At 39.8% G+C, this 17549-nt stretch overlaps 1 protein-coding gene across 1 annotated transcript; it reads left to right on the forward strand.

Moving 5' to 3' along the window:
• The first annotated feature begins 902 nt into the window (after positions 1 to 902).
• On the forward strand, positions 903 to 17358 carry cabp2a (calcium binding protein 2a). The gene is made up of 8 exons (XM_029440385.1): positions 903 to 1026; positions 1966 to 2148; positions 10136 to 10357; positions 13940 to 13970; positions 14643 to 14777; positions 15963 to 16072; positions 16200 to 16347; positions 16539 to 17358. The coding sequence occupies exons 1-8, from the start codon at positions 967 to 969 to the stop codon at positions 16562 to 16564; spliced, it is 915 nt and encodes a 304-aa protein (XP_029296245.1). The 5' UTR covers positions 903 to 966; the 3' UTR covers positions 16565 to 17358.
• The last annotated feature ends 191 nt before the right edge of the window (positions 17359 to 17549 follow it).

The raw sequence follows: 17549 nt of genomic DNA on the forward strand, positions 1-17549 counted from the left end.
CCATTACCCTGGCGGAGGTCTGCGCTCTCCGAGTTCCATGCTAGTTATCATTGATTTTATTATTTACGCTTTTACTATCTGTAAAAAAGTACCTCTTCAATATATCTGATATTATAAAGCACTTACAATAACTTCATCGACATCCTGTTCTACCTACCTGTCAGCTCTTGCTCTGCTGAGCCCTTTTTGGGTTATTTTGTGGGGAACTATGATGGATCATATCCAAGATATTCTACATAGTCCTACTATAACTTAAGCTCCATTCAGTTACATGTGGTCTTGAAACACTTTACCAGAACTTTAATTGTTCATACAAAGAGTAATTTCATACTAAATCCAATCTAGTAAAACGTTCTTGAAATGGCGTTCTTGGTATCATACACTGTTGTCCACCATACTGTACATGTAGGACGTGTGTTGTGTGTTTGCTATTACATGCACTTCACAGGCCCATATGGTGAATGCAATATACAATGGAAAGCACTATAAAGTGCAGAGGATTTAGGACATGTCAACAGAACAGCCAGGATCTAAAAGTACATCATTATCGGATATGTCGCATACATGGACAGAAATAATGTCGGGCTTAAAAAAGACAAAAAGTGTGCAACTCACACACTTCTACAAAATCTTTGAGTTTTTTAAGATAGACATTTGTCTTTCTGCGTAAATGTGTGTGCCTGAATGAACTACCATCTGTGTGTGATGGCATATATTTACAGGCAGAGAGACCAAGAGAAGAGGTGGATAGAAGCCAACAGATGAAAAAGTGAGTGATGGATGCAGATACAGGAGGAGGGATGAGAGGGATGAGAGAAGGAGGAGCAACAACAGTGGGAGATATGCCTCAGATTATCAACCAGTGTCAGATGCTCTAGAGACAGATAAAGAGGAGGAGTGGACAAGAGCGTGACAGGAGAGAGAGAGAAAGAGGACGTCTCTGTGCATGCAAGCTGGGCTGCAAAGATGACTGACGCGAAAAGCGTATCATCCGCGGAGGTGCCAGAGGGGAAGTTAATAAAGAAGGTCAGTGGATTTGCCAAAATGTGACTTTTCGGTGTCCTAAATCCTGCCTCTGCTGCTCTTACAAAGTCAACATCATACTGCGGTGACCCAGTGTGCGTCTCCTAAGGCCTGGCTGGCATGACCGACTGTTTACTTAGTGTTTTTTATTTTTATTATTTTATTTAAACGCAAAATAATTTTAGAGAAATGCTATGTCAATGCAATAAGAAAAACAGACAATTCCTGAGCTGGTACATTAAATAAATAACCGGGTCTCCTAAAAAGATACGTTCCCTTACATACATAACTCAATTTTCAATAATATTTTGAGAGAAATGTATTTTTTCCCGGATTACGGTTGCAGTTTTAAACACGTGGTTAACTTTGTAAATTAAAACAAAACAAAACAAAAAAGCAACCAAACAACTTGGTTATCTTCAGGCAACACAATTACTAGGTTATTTTTAGTTAAAGGCCATGGTTTGGCTTACATTTATATCTAAGTCAATGTTGACTTTTTGTTTTTACACAGGACACGAACACCGGTCTCCTGGGTGAAAGTTTGTTTGACTAATCCTCCCGGACGTATTTGTGAAAACAAACCTAAAAAGAAAATACAATCCCTAGGAGACCATACTGAAAAAGGTTATAATAAATGGTAAATACTGTACTATATGCGTAAAAGCAGTTTCACCTACAGTACAGTAGGTGTGTGAATGTGAGTGCTGTTAGTCTACCTGGGCTGCTGCAGCGTCGTATACCTCAACCTTTTTCTCACATCGTCCTTTCCAGGAATGTCAATATTTAAGCGTGCAATGAGTTAACGACATTTCAGTTCATTCATTTATTCAATCCATAATCTCTGCTGCATGAATAATCATCTCTCACTCAGTTCTCTTTCTCTTTTTGTGAGACAACTTTCCCATTTCATGTTCTCTATGTTCGTCCTCCGTTCTCCAGGGTTCCATCAAGAAGAAGATCGAATCATTAAGGCGATGGAGTTCAGCTAGCATAAAGAGGGCTCCGAAGACCAAGGCCAAGTCCTTGAGTCTATCTTCTCCGGTGGGAGACCCTGATGACCTCTGGCTTCAAGAGGGAGACAGGAGAAAGCTGCGACCCATCGTCGACTCAGTCTTCGGACAGGTAGGACACTGAACTGTACCCCATTTGTTTCTCAAATCAGATATTTCAGACAGACTGTCTGCACAGTTTTTTGCATGTGACCAGATCCGATTTGTGTGTCCAGACATCACCAACCTATCATCATGAGTTGCTGAGGTAACAATGAAGGTGTTAGTAACTACGTAGCTATGATGGCGACGCAGTAACATGACAAATGAAGGTCCATCATTTCGCCCTCCAAACAATCGCGCTGTCAAGTTGCGGAGCCGAACCTCCATGTTGTCTTCCATAGCACTCTGGATTTCACATCGTCACTTTGACATATGATTTGAACATTGTGAACGTAAGGACTGCGACGCATCTGTAGAAATGCGAGTGAAATCGCATTTCAAACAACCTCCAATTTGCAAAAATCGCATTTCATGTGTTTGTTTGTGGGTTTGAGCTGGCAATCTGAACAAGCCTTTTGTGTGAGTGCACTGTGTTGAGTGGCGTTGTTAACAAGTGTTTGGCTGACACACATACATTATGTTGAAAGTATTGTCTGACAAATATGTGTCTAACAAAGTCAGCCAGACAAAGTGCGTGTTAATAAATGAATGAATGAACATCCCGAGTGTCTGAAGAGGAGCGAGGATGCCTCACTGCTACAGTGAGTTTAAAGGTTCTCTATACAGAAGCACATCTATGATTGAGGGATGGCCTCCACACGGCTCTTCACATGGAGATGGAAAAACAGTAAAAACCACAACTACAGTGCTGACAGAGCTAACAGTGTTAACCCGAGGGGAACGGGAGGGTTGGCCTTGTATTTCCGTGACAACGGCGTGGGTGGACAAGGCGTTGTTAGTGGAGTGCAGTGCGGTGGCCCTTAGCTAGTCCTGCACACGCGGCCGGACCGGCAATGTAAATGTAAGAAGAGTGACTTCATTCTCTGCTCAGGTATACAAGTATCTATCTATCTACATGTGCATACAGTAACTCCACTTTATCTTTACATAGCAAATAGTTTGCTGCTATATTAAAAGTGACATTTTTTTTGGAAATACAATCGAAGCTGGGCAGCCAAACAAGGTTACTTGAAAATGAAATGTTTTCTTATCATACTCACTCATCACTACCTACTGCAATACAAGAACAATACAGTTTCTATGTGGATAACCAGCTGGTGAGGATGCTGACTTTGCGGAGTTGTCAACTAGACATAAGAAGTTTGCATTTTTCTTCTTCTATCTGAAATCAAGAAATCCATTGTTTTAAAAAAGGCTTGAGAATTGTTGAATTGAGTGTTAAATCCGACATTGTGATCATTGTAAACTGTATATGTGGCGTGCGAGAGTAGAAAGCGGTCAGTGTGGGCCATGTGGGTTTCAAAATGTCACTTTTGGTCATTTGTTTACAATCACAAGAGAAAAAATCAACTCCAGTGTGAAGAAAGGGAGGTCTGCTGTGTTTTCCCTTTTCCTTAGTTTTTCTGTTTATACCCTCCAGCTGTCATGGTCGGATGCGTCATCAATACACTCAGCAACAGATGGAGAAACTAAAGGAAGGGAGCGCTGGGATGATGGATGGAGGGATGGATGTCATAAAGAAAGAGAGAAGTGATTGATTGCGATGTAAAGGGAGATTAGAGTTTAAACAAGTGAGAGGACAAGACAGCCGGTTAAGAAGCACATCACTCACAATACAGAGACTGCACTCGAGGCAACGGATGCATTTCTGCTGACGAACATGAATGTGTTTGACGGATGCGACACATCAAACTGTAAATGAATGGCTCAGTCAGAATCAGGGAGTGATTTGATCAGTTTTAAAGACTCACAGTGACCGGATGCTAATCCAAGTTTTACACCATGTTCGTTACTTGACTTCATTTCTTACTATCAAATTCAAATAAGGCTTAAGATACTACTTAAGTGAAGTGAAATATCCCTGTGCATTATAAGATTTTTACTTTAGGTTGTATAGGACTAGTGGATGAAAGTAGAATTATGAAACTAACACGCTGCTGTTACTGTTTTTTTGTTTAGTTTTCTCTTTAAAGATTTGTTTTGGCTTTTTGCCTTCATTGATATCACAGAAGATAGATAGGGAATGTGGAGAGAGGGATTGACGTGCAGCTAAAGAGCACAGGTCTTAACATGATGTAGCCAGATCCATCTTTTATCTCCCCTCTTCTGTCTGTGATTCTTTCTCGTGTGTTCTTGTGTACTCATGCTGCTTTGTACTTGTTCATTGTGGTAGTTGAATAAACTGAAGATGTGTCAGGCTGTGCGTGCGTGTCCCATGTGATACCAAAAGTCAACATCTATTTTAATTTACGTACATAGCTTAGGTATGTAACATTTGCATGTAACACACAGAGCCTGGATCTGCCAGGTGGTTTCAGCCGTTATCTGTGTGGGCCGGGTCGTGTCAGTGTGGCAACTCGAACCAATCTTAACTCAGCTGAGCTCAAATCATCTCAGCTTTTCATTTCATGTGCCGCTCATCTCGCAGATGTCTGAGCAGATAATACCGTATACATCCAATTGCCAGAGAGATCAGCACATGTTGAAGGTCAGAAGGCGCTGTTTGATGAGTATGGATAGTGCAGAGTGTACGCACAAAGACTAAACGAAGCGGCAATCACTTTATATTTCCTAACGTCAGACGGGCTCAGTGTACTGCACACATCTAGTGTTATTGCTCGTGGATTATGGTACCAAACGAGATGCAAAGTGTGACGGTTTGAGGCCACTGATAATATCTGTGCAGACTGTAGTCACAATATAATCATGACTCATTCTTTTAGATTTTGGTTTTGATCTGTTTCATTTGTAGGTCACCCCTTATATGAACTGATTTACTGCATTTGTGATAAATTTGTACTTGTGTGTCAACTTGCATATGTAAGCATGGACGCACCCCATCTCGGCCAAAATATTTGACCTGACCTCAACCAAAGCTGTTAGCATAGCAGGGTATGCAAAATCCTGACTTTTGGAATGTGTCCATCATGTTGTTTACTGGATTTTTGTGGCCTATCGTCTATTCTTGTCTTTCAGGCATCTGGTGTGCTTGCTGTTGTCGAGGGATAGAGCACGAATTCTCACCCAGCTGCCGTGTTTTGGGTTTTATGGCTGAAAAGCTTTGTGTTTACCCTGGGCTGTTGATTGATCCGTAGTTTCGGTGCTTCTTTTTTTTCCCCACTGAGCTAGATTAAAACTATTGAGGAGAGACAACATCGTTTTTTTCATGCACTGCTCAATTTTGAGAGTTTGGGCTGTTTCGCTTTTATAACATGTCTTCTTTCAGACTAGTGGGGAAAAAAACACCCACAATACACATGTAGGTGTTACTTTGTCCATATGTGTCTGTAGATTTCTCCTAGTTTCACCAAACATCTGCATTATATAATGTCTGATTTACATATTTATACGTACAATTTTTAAAAAATACAGTGGACTTAATGTAAATACTCAACTAGGGAAGTTTCATGGTGATATGTATCAGTTAAATATGTGTACACTATTCACCTGTAGTGTCTTGCAAAAAGTATGACATTATACATTTCTGTAAAGTCTATTTTTTCAAAATAAGTTTTTTTCTCAAACTCTGATCCATAAATCTTCACTTCAGTAGCGCTTACACCAAACTTTCCAGTTTCACTCCTGTCTATATTCTGAAGGTTTGAACAGAGGGCTTTGTTTATCATTCATAGCCTGGTTTATATTTTATTCCTAAAAACACTTTTTCTTTTACGGGATTTTAGCACATATAAGACTCATTTACATATTTAAACATAACATTTCAGAAAACTTGCAATACATAAAAATAGCGTCTTGATGCAAGTTTCATGGCGATATCTGTTTGTTCAAACTTTTACCCCATTCACCTGGAGTGTCTCCCTTTCAGCGTGTGCGTTCCCGTAACTGCACGTGTGTACTTTTTTATGTTTCCTTTTGTATTTTTACAAGTAGTTACACTTCACACTCTGAGCCATTGTTGCAGTTGCATAAAGTATGATGAAAAGAATGTAAAGCATCCTGTGCATGTCTGTGAAATATATGTTGGGGAAAAAAACCTTTACAGGACTGAGGCTTCCATTTGCTAATCTGGTGGGTGTCCAGCTGGATCAGTGGGCTAAGGCACATACTATTACATAACAGAGAGACTGATTTCAAATCCTCTGTCACAAGGCATCTCATCACTCTCTGTCCTCTCTGCTTAATAGGTTCTCAGCGGAATTTTTTTTGGTGTAATTCCCCCAAGTCCATAGAAAGGTTAGGCTGCAGGGTCAGGGGGACAATCATGTCTGTGGAGCTGCTAGAGATTCAACGATTGGGCCATAGGTTTCCCCACCTACTACTCCAATCTGCAGTATCTCTCTCCTGTCTTTCTACTGAGTGCACTGTCCAAAAAACACACAACTGTTTCTGTAACTAAAATGGATCGTCAATAGTAAGGCACGATGCTGACATCTGGTGATGGTGCATGAGTACAGCTCAGCGTGAGTTTGTCTTTGCTGCAGCAACAAGTTGAGCTTTGCTGCACTCTTCTGGTGACACATCAACAGTGTAATGTATCGGAAAGCTGCTCATGGACAAATGTTTATATCCTGAAAAAGCATGATGAATTAAAAAGTGTGTAGTGGTCTGTTTTATGTAATCTGACTTTACAAGTTTATTTTATAATGTGTCATTTCCCAGTTATTTATGAAGCCAGAAGACTGGGCTCAGAAGAAGAGCAGCAATGAGCAGAGATCTGCACTGAAACTGAGGCTGCTGTATTTAAAGAAATGCAGAAGTGGTAATGTGTAGTGAAACATACAATGTGGTGAAACAGATGAGAGGTCTCATAGAACGATGTGGAGACATGTAGAGAGACACCACACATGTGGTATAGCTCTCCTTAACTGACCACGGAGGATTAGTGCTGCATGCGCTCAGTGTTGGCCTTACACACTGCACTAATCTCTGGCACACACACCGCATGACCAGCATCAGAAGTATGAAGTTACAGTGCATGAGAACACGTGTATCAAAGCCTGCTCCTAACTGCAATTCTCATTTATTTGAAAGTGTTTACATGATCATATAATCCTGTCTCAGGGCAGTGATTGCTATGAAGCAATACAGTAATAAAACAATATGTTGATAAAAAGTATTTAGTGAAGATTTTAGTTTTGCTTTTTGGGATTTCATGCTTCAGTGACAAAGGTCAAAGAATGTTGGAATAGAAATAAAAGTAGAAAATAAATTAATAAAGAGCAGAAGAAATGAATAAAAACAAAATAATTCAATAACATTCAATCAAATGTCCCCTTTAAATTTATTGCAGAATATTTTTTTAGGAGTTCCTGAAAAGTGAAAAAATTTTTAAATGATTTTTACCAGAATAAAAACGTATTTGTTTCATGTTAATATAATAAAAGTAATAATAATGTCCACTGTGTGTATGGCCCAATTTGAATCCAGCCCCCACACACTTCCAGTCCGTTCATGTGGAGGGTCTGCCACATTAAGTGCCATCACAAACCTCTCAGCAGGAGTGGAAGTGGGTTATAAAAGCCTCCAACAGCTGACGATGCTGACTTAACCTAATGACCCTACTGACCATGTGCAACTTTCGTCATGAACAGGCTCTGTACAAATGTAAGTTTCAAACATTTACTCGTAAACTGCTTAAACCGAGATATTTAATATTGTCATACAGACATTAACAACTTACATACAGGATCGAATGTACTCTTGTCTAGTCTAGAAAACGGTAACACATTCATTTGAGCAGCTCATAAACATCAGCGCTAAAAACGCGAAAATGTTTAGAATAAAAAAGGGAAAAATGCCACCAAATAATCTTGGCAGTTACATTTTTCTCCATAAACTAAATGGTGTAAAGCCATTTCCGAAAGATGCTTATGTGAAAATATGGTTAGGAAAAGTTCCGACAGTTCCTGTTTCGTCCCAAAGCTTGCTGCTGTATTTATATCCTGTAACTTAAAGAAGAGGGCTGTGAGAGTGACTGCAAACTGAGTTTTGTTTGAAATTTCTCCATTAACCGTCCCTTCTGTGGAGCCATCTGGTGGTTTTATAAGTCACTGTGGTGAACAGCGATCCACACCTCTACCTTCCAATACCCCAACATACATATTTTCATGCACTGGTCAATTTTGAGAGTTTGGGCTATTTTGCTTCCATAACACGACTTATTTCAGACTAGTGGAAAGAAAACATCCAAAATACACATTTAGGTGTTTATTTGTATATCTGTAGATTTCAAATGTTAGCATTACATAATGCCTTGTTTGCATATTTAAACATAACATTTCAGCTAGTTTATATTACAAAAAAGAATTGTCTTAATGTAAGTAATCAACTGGGGAAGTTTCATGGTGACATCTATTAGTTTAAATGTTTACAATATTCAGCTGAAGTGTCTGCTTTTAAATACTAAGCACTAGTCAAACGAGTCTTGGGGCGGGATGGGGTTCTGCTTGGGAATTATAATTTATGTCTTGAATATTTCAGTATTTGCTTGTCCAACACTTTCTTTACTTTCATTATAATTCGTCATGTGTCCCCCTCTCTTTGCAACCCCATTCCAACATTTACTCAAGTACTTCCTTGACCTATATTCCTCTCCTTCCACTTCTATCTGCTTAACTTTTCTGTAAAAGTCAAATACATATTTGTCTTCTTCTATGTCTCCCACTTCAAGCCCGCCCTCCCATGGCTTGTCAACATAACTCTTTCTCTCTAATCTGAAATGTCAGGGATTAAACAGGCAGCCAACTCTCTATCCATAAATCTACCATCCCCTCCCCCTTTCTCTCTCTCTCTTTCTCTCTTTTTCTCTCTCTCTCTCTCTCTCTCTCTCTCACACACACACACACACACACACACACACGCACACACACACACACACACACACACACACATATACAGACACAACTAAACACACCGAGTTCTGTTAGTCATTTTGAGACCATAAATACGATGTTTTGGGAGGCAGAGATGGAAGGTGGGTGGGATGGATTAGATTAAATTGGTCCAAAATCAAGGGATCACTCATGGCGAGAGGGGGTGACAGTTTAAAAGGGGTAAAAAACAGTGTGTGCTTGTGAGAGAGAGTCAGAGAGAGATAGAAAGGGAGAGAAAATGATCGAGTCATGCAATCAGAGCCAGAATCTGGCAGCAGCAGGTTGTTTCAGCCCCGATGTGACCCAGCTCTCCAACCCCACCCCGTCAATCTCCAGCACCCTGCTGCTATTCCATAATATCACACAACACGTCTCAAAGCTCATCATGACAGCCTCCTGCATCCTATAGGAGTTTAGGATTTAACGCGACATCATATGCTAATACCTTGCCTATCACTTTGACCAAGAGGATCTTGGACTGTAGCAGGTGCACTGACAGACATCCTCATTCGCTTTCAAAAGTAGTGGTACAAGTGGAAACATTTGCCTTCGCCTAACCAGGCGCGGAAGACGTTGCCCGCAAGGAATGCACTGGATTGAGTATGGATTTTGGACTTTTATGTGACAACTGAGCAGAGAGCGAGAGGAAGATTAAGAGAGGAAGAGAAACAGGGGCGAAGTGTGGGGACAGGAGGAGGGGAGGACGGGAAGAAGAGGGCAGGGATGGGAAACATAAACAAGGCTTCTAAAAAGAACAGTAAAAGAAAGAAGGTAAGGACTGATTCAATTCCTTTCAGCTGAGATAAAGAGATTTATCAAAGTGAGTTAGAACTGATTAAGATGTGGAAGATAATGCTTTGTGGATGTTCAAATCTAAGGCTAATAATTTGTGAAAGTTAGTCAAACATTTGTTAATTCCCAAGCTACGTTTGAGCTTTAAACAACTTCCAGCCATTCAAATGCATTTTGTTTCGAATAAAGAACATAAAAAAGTCATGACTGCAACAGTACGAAAATGTACGTGTGGATTAGTCCGTTTCATTGCTGGCGGTTGAGTTTGAGTCGTAACTCTTTGGGATTTTACGTTGGTTCCCGTCCTCTAAGGGGGACTCGTCCGTAGAACGAAGCGGCGCCCCGTTGGCTGCCGCCATGCTGGGGGGCCTGGGTGGTGCAGATGAGGTGAACACGGATGATGAGGAGGAAGGAGCGAGCGAGCGGGACTTCGATGAGCCCCTGTGCGCTCTGGTTAAGAACTGCAACATGCTGCACCACCTAGTGGGGCCTGCTTGTATCTTCCTCAGACAGGGCTTCGCACAGAGCCAACTTGTATGTATGGGTATTCACACACACACACACACACACACACACACACACACACACACACACACACGCACACAAACACACACACACACACACTCACACGGTACATAATTATAGTCCATAAATCTTTTCATCCATTATGTGCTTTCTGTACAAGAGAAGGGGAAGTTCCACAGCCTTCCCATCTCCACCAATGAGAGCGTTGACCCTGTGAGTGTCAACCCCCCCCCCCTCCCCCCATCAATCATATACCACCACATTTCATAAGAATGTGATTGTGCTTTTTTTAAGTGGGCGAGGATTTATAGGTTTATTTGTGAATCACTAGGGTAATGATAGGGTAAGATTTGGATCAGATTTAATCTTAGACATCCCACCAATATAATTACATTTTGCACCTGTGGACTAAGTTCAGCAGCACTAAATGACTCCTTTAGCCAGATCTAATGTCTATGATTGTAAACATTACACAAGGTGCGTCCTCTACTTTGTCTGTGAATTTACTACTTGTATTTTAAAAGTATTTTACCAAGTTGAAAAGAATTGGATCGTTAGCGGACGTGTCATCACTACTTTGTTGCAGAATATGATTTATTTTGGAAACCTATATGAAGTCATCCAATATAAAGTAACAAACCTTGGAAGGGTTCAGAGTTATCTTTTTTTTTCAACCAGAAATTATTTTACAATAAGTTTGTCAATTAATGAAAATATGTGTTGTCTTTGAACAAATCTGTGAAGAAAGGAAGACAGAATTGTTAGTAAGGATCTCGTGCACATACTGTAGGTCCGATAGGAGTGGAGAGCAGTAAAGAGAGAACAGATTGGACTATAATGACAGACTAACTGGCCTCCCAATTCCTCTAGATTGTAATTTAGATCATAAATTCCCTATCTAACAGTGCTGAAGCTATCATGTGTGCCTCGTATTTCAGATGGATGCCTTAAGTAGAGATGCGGGGCATGGTAGAGGTCAATAACCAGTCATTTCCCGGCGGTGCAGCTTGCAGCGCTAATTGAAAAGAGCCATTACAGCTTTACTGAGCTATAGGCTCCTGAGGTATCAGAAGACCTTGGGCTGATTCCAGAGGAGAAATGTTACACTACTGACTGATCACAGGGGCTAAATATAATTGTTTTATGATGTATATATCATTTACATAGACTCTATTATTTTACTGTATTTTGTAGTTTGTTTTTGGTAAATAGATAAATGTTATTCCAATGGAAAAAGTTGAAAGCGGTATTATAAACTTTGGCCACTGACACTATTCTTTTCTACATGTCTTATTATTATTGTTATTGTTATTGTTATTGTTATTGTTATCGTTATTGTTGTTGTTATTATTTTTATTTTATTTTTTTGGAGTCAGCAGTTAGAGTTAGAAACTGAGCTAACAGTGTTTGTCTAATATGCTTAAATGTATGAGCAAATACCTACAAAAACTAATGAAATTCCCATCAGCTTCAGCTGTACATTGTGTTTAGTGCTAATTAGCAAATGTTAACATGCTAACACGCTAAACTAAGATGTTGACCATGGAAAACATTGAGCCCACACCTGCTAACAAGCAGATATAATGTTCCAACTAATTGAGTTTGCACAACATTGTTCTAGCCCCGATTTTCCACTCGCAGACAGTTTTTGGAGAACTTCGACAAAAGCCCCAGATCAGAGGCACATCGGCACTCGCTGAGCACTTTCAAAGACGCGATCTGAGAGATGCGCGTTGCAGACGCCTGAGAGATATAGCATGTCAAATATCTGGACCGGTCTGCGAGTCCAAATCCTCCAGTGTGAAAATAGTTTTGACCAATATCAGGGGCAGGACGTAATTATTTATTTACCTCCAACTCTCTCTGCAAAACAGACAATCCTTGATCCCCGCATCTCTATTCTGTCCTCCATATTCTTTTATTTTTCTTCCTTGGCTTTTTCACTGCCTATCAGTGTACAAACAACTTGGATGGCTAGCTTCTTGTAGACATCCATTTTTGGAGGAAAGTGGTCTTGCGTCTTTTTATCACTTCTCGCATGTGTTTCGACGCAGTTTGGAGAGAAGACAGACGTGAATTCCTCCTGAAATGTGTGACCCGACTTTGAAAGTTGAATAGTGTGTGTTGTCCCTGTGAGCAATATCAGCATGCTGACATTAGCCTTTATCTCATAGCTGTGCATATGGTACAGCCTCACGCAGCTGCTGGTATGGCTTCAGTCACTGGTCGCAGTTAAATGATCAGTGTTAGAACTTTCTTACATCTGTCCAGTAACCCAGCAGCATCCTTTATGAGCCACAACAGTTCTGAACTTGTAGGACGACTTCCTGATGTTACTTATGGATCGAGAAATGGGATTCCTTGACAGAGTACACAGATTAGTCTATGAGATGGATAGGTTGAGACTCACAGCATTTACTGTATTAATCTCCCATAATGCCCTTTGTTCTCTACAATGACAAACTGAACTCTTATAGGAGCACAATATACATCGCTTCCAGTTTCTATTCACACCCTTTTTTCCTTTAGTGTTCATCTGGTTTTTGCTACTTGAGAGAATTACTGGATTCCTTCCTAAAGCAAATTGTGGAGCCAACATGTTTTTCCTTTTTAGGTGTTTTCTTAAGCAATGAGTGGTACTTGTTGTTTTTGAAACAAGGAAAACATTTGTTTTACTTCCTCCGTGCCAGACTTTGAGCTCATCCTGACACTCACAAATGTTTAGCAAAAAGAGTCAAATAGGTAAATGGTGTGTTTGCTGCATGTTCAGCCTGTGTAGCTGAGTTAATGTTCGTTATCCAAGTACCGGCCGAACCACAGATGCAGATGAAAAAACCAGCGGCAAATAGGGAAATGAAAAACCGGTAAGCCGTGATTTGTGATTTGTAATACAATTTACAGCTGTAATCTCCCTGCCACTGTTCTCTCCCCTGCATCCTCTAATCCAGGCACGTATTATTCCTGCTGCTGATGTCACAGCATCAGCAAACGTATCCTGGCTTCAACTTTTGTCTATGCCACTACACGCTGAAGCCAATTCAAAATAAACTGTAAAAGGTTTTTTAGCCGAGTGGCTGTAGCCAGAAGTGTTGCTGTGTTACTGTTTGAACTCATTTATAAAACAGTTTAGACTCTAAATTAAGCTGGTGTGGTGTTTGTTGTTGTGTTCCTCTGAACTCTTATCAACATACAAACAATTTCATCAGCTTTGTTTGGGTTTGTGCATACACACATGTGTGCCTTATTCCTGTGTGTTTGGAAAGGGAGAGAGTTCTTCATGCTTGTTGTGGAGCATATGCACAGCTCAAAGCGTCCGCACCAGGCCAATGAGATTGGACACAAGCTTTTGTGGCAGATCGACTAAAAAGGTTATTAGGGTCAACCAGATCAAAACCCAAATAATCCAGTAATAGAATCTCTGCTCGGGCGATTGAACAGGGAACAAAAACACTTCGCAGGAGCCTCTGGAAGCTGAAGCATTACAATGTTTCCTGCATGTTTTGTTGTTGTGAATGAACACAGAATGACATTTTAAGTGTGTGTTTAACCTTCTCCATATGTGTGTCCTGTCTTCTATCCGCACCACCACAGGACAGAGACCTACGACCAGAGGAAATGGAAGGTAGATATCCAAAGCCTAATCCTGACTCGCTCCCTCACCCGTCTTCTTCCTTTCAAACCTCAAACCTTCTGTTCAAATGTGAAAAATTGTGCTTTACTGTAGAGAATTTAAGAAGACTTTCCTGCTCTCCGATTGAATGTCAGGTTTCTTTTCTTGAACTGTGGAAGATCAAAGTGAAGTATTATTATTCAAAGGGAAAGATTATTCTTCACAATTTAAGCACATCCCTCATATTCCTCAGGTCGCGCCCACACTTTCACTCTCTACATTCACAGGAATGTAATTTGTGATTTGACTTTGGAATAAATGTTCACCGAAATTTGCAGTTTTTTTAAATCTAGAAACACAATATTGTAAATAAAGAAAAGACTTACCTAAAAACACACTCAACTTTGGAGACAATCAAATGTTAAACAGCAACCAAAACAAATCAGATTAGCACATTCGAACAATGTACCTGTTATAAAGGTCTTATAAGTTGTAGTGGCTTTAGTGAAGGTAATGAATAGTTTTTTAGAGCAACGATCAACAGGATCTTTTCATTTTCCTACAAAAACTTAACCATCACGAATTTGAAAGATGCGACCATCACATAAGAAACACTTAGAACTGCAATATCTCTATCTTTCTACCACATAGTCATTCTGTTCCTCCCACATGTCTTCCCCACAGAGCTGCGTGAGGCATTCAGGGAGTTCGACAAAGACAAGGATGGCTTCATCAGCTGTAAGGACCTGGGCGAGTGCATGAGGACTATGGGATACATGCCGACAGAGATGGAACTGATAGAACTCAGCCAGCAGATCTGTGAGTCCTGCACACACACACACACACACACACACACACACACACATCTGTACAAATACACACAAAACAGAAAGAGGGAACCCTAACACATAACACAGACATCTCAGGGCTTTGTGGAGCATTAAAGCTCAAACTTTAACTTTTTTTTTAAGTATCACATATCATTTTCTTATCTTTTTGCTTGCTTGTTAAAGACACAAAAAAGATCAGTTACCAATGCAACGCATTCTAAAGCAACGGTTCGCAGGATATTTTACAAAAAGTTATTTTGTTTTTATTATTATTATAGCAACACGAGCGATCTCAGTTAGGTTTCAGAAAAGATTGTGGTTTGCATTAAAATAAATTTAGAGTTTAGAACCTAGAGTTTAGAAGGGACGATAGGGGTATGTCCTTACCAATATCCAGCGACTACTGAATTGTCCCTAGCAGTAATTTGGATTTAAAAAAGGTCCTCTAATATAGGCACAAATAAGAGAGAGAATAACCCAAAAGGCGGAATTCTAGTCCGTCAACTACAGCGGAGTATTAGGGCCACTGTTATAAAAAACAATAATCTGAGATTTAGAGAATTAAGTCATAATATTATAATGATACGAGACCAGCAGCTCTTTGTCACTGCCTCTCCTCCCCTCCAGCTTTGCTCTGTTTAAGAACTGTCTCTCTCCTCCACGATGCTTCCCACTGAAAATCTTGGGGAAGAGACTGAGAGCTGCACTTTATCTGAAGTGGTGGAGTTAACATGTGTGTGTACAATAAGCCACACGATGGAGGGATGTATCCCTGATCAGAAGTGTTGTACGTTAGTTTCGGTTTGTACCTCCATGGAAGAGAAGCATCCAGAGTCACAAACAGTTCTGTGTCTGTCAGACGGTCTGAAGAGGATACTAACATTACTGCAGAGTAATAACGTAATGCACTGCAGACTGTAGAGCAGGTACATTGTTTCTTAAAACATTATGACTTTATTCTCATTAAATGATTTTAAAACTTTAAACTCGCTGTTTATACTACGCCACAGCCCTGCAGGTCCTGGCTCATGAGTATGTAGGTTACAGATGAGTTGATTACGTGCGTTATTTACGAATTACAGTGCATTACATTTCCTAGGTATAAGTACAAACAGTGAATGAGAACAGCCTGAATCATCTCTTCTGTGTGTGTGCTTATTTTCTCCCCCTCTAGGTGGTGGCAGAGTGGACTTTGAGGACTTTGTGGAACTGATGGGTCCCAAAATGCTTGCTGAGACTGCAGACATGATTGGAGTCAAGGAGCTGAGGGACGCCTTCAAGGAGGTCTGGCAGACAATTTATTGACTTACAGCCAAGTAGATCTCCTTTTTGTCTATGGGGTCCCCCGAATAGATCACCCAAAATGTGCTTTCAAAAAATGTTTCTCTACCCCTTTCATTTTGTTTCCTAGTTTGACTCTGATGGTGACGGTCAGATCAGCCTCGGGGAGCTGAGGGAAGCCATGAAGAAGCTGATGGGGGAGCAGCTGAACCACCGCGAGATAGACGAGATCCTGCGAGACGTTGACCTCAATGGGGACGGACAGGTAGACTTTGAAGGTGAGTGATTGATAGTTTATGTAAGGAAACTAAAGGAAAAACATTTAAATAGGCAAATAGGCAGCAGAAACTGCTTTGTGGTGGTAGTAAAGCACGATTTTAAATCGGCCTAAAGAAAGAAAGAATACAGTTGAAGGTGATACTATCCTTTTCTCCACCTACAATAACAAACTCTTCTTTTCTTTCCACAGAGTTTGTGCGAATGATGTCTCGCTGACTCTTCACCAAACCTCGCTCTCCTGCACTAACATGGACCAGACTGCACACTGTTAATTTTCTTGTAATTCTTCTTGATGTACAAAGACTCATTGATGTCTGTAGTTTTCTGTTACTTCATCATCTCTCAAGTATAAGAGAATCCATTCAATGTGTTACTGTTGTATGAATGTAATAATGTAATATGTGTTTAACATGTAACAAGAGATTGTAGAGTGATGACTCACCAAGTGGTTTAACCAAAGCTTCTCTTTAGAAGTGGATTTAAATTAGAATATATTTTAACTGAGGATCCGATACCAGCAATAAGTGTTAATATTTACATATATTTAAATATATAAATAAAAAACAAATCAGTTTATGTACATTACTCAAGTTACATTAATGGGTCAGTTCACACAAAGTCTTCTATCAGTCAAGTTAAAATGAGCAGTAACGGTAGAAGTTAGTTATGGTGTTAAGATTTCCGAGAATTTTAATATTCTCTTTTTGTAATTTTAGTGAACTGGCCCTTTAAATATGCAGTTTACCATATTCCTAAAGTGAAGTTTGGCGTTACATTAATATGAGGATTTATTATCACAATTTCAATAATGCCACATCTAAACTCAAACAAAACTTGACTGTTATGACTGACTGGGATATTAATGTAGTGTAGATAGCAAAAGTAAAATGGGATTATGTATACACCTTTATTGCACAAACTATCACATACAGTCAGAGCAAATATTATATATATTACATTATATATATATATTTTATGCACTCATATTCATGTTTAATGTTTAATTTGTACAGTGTCAGATATTTTAAGAAATGTATTGTAAAATGTAATAACAGTAAATAATAATAATAAACTAGTTTATATTGATCAGATACCTTTTCTTTTTTGTTCTCCCCCCAAATCTACCTTGATTCCATTTTGATGGGATTGAAACCTGCTCCAATTAAATTATTCTCTTTCCCTTTAACATTGACATTCTGCA

Source organism: Cottoperca gobio, chromosome 1 (assembly GCF_900634415.1).
Source record: "Cottoperca gobio chromosome 1, fCotGob3.1, whole genome shotgun sequence".
NCBI classification, from domain to species: Eukaryota; Metazoa; Chordata; class Actinopteri; order Perciformes; family Bovichtidae; genus Cottoperca; species Cottoperca gobio.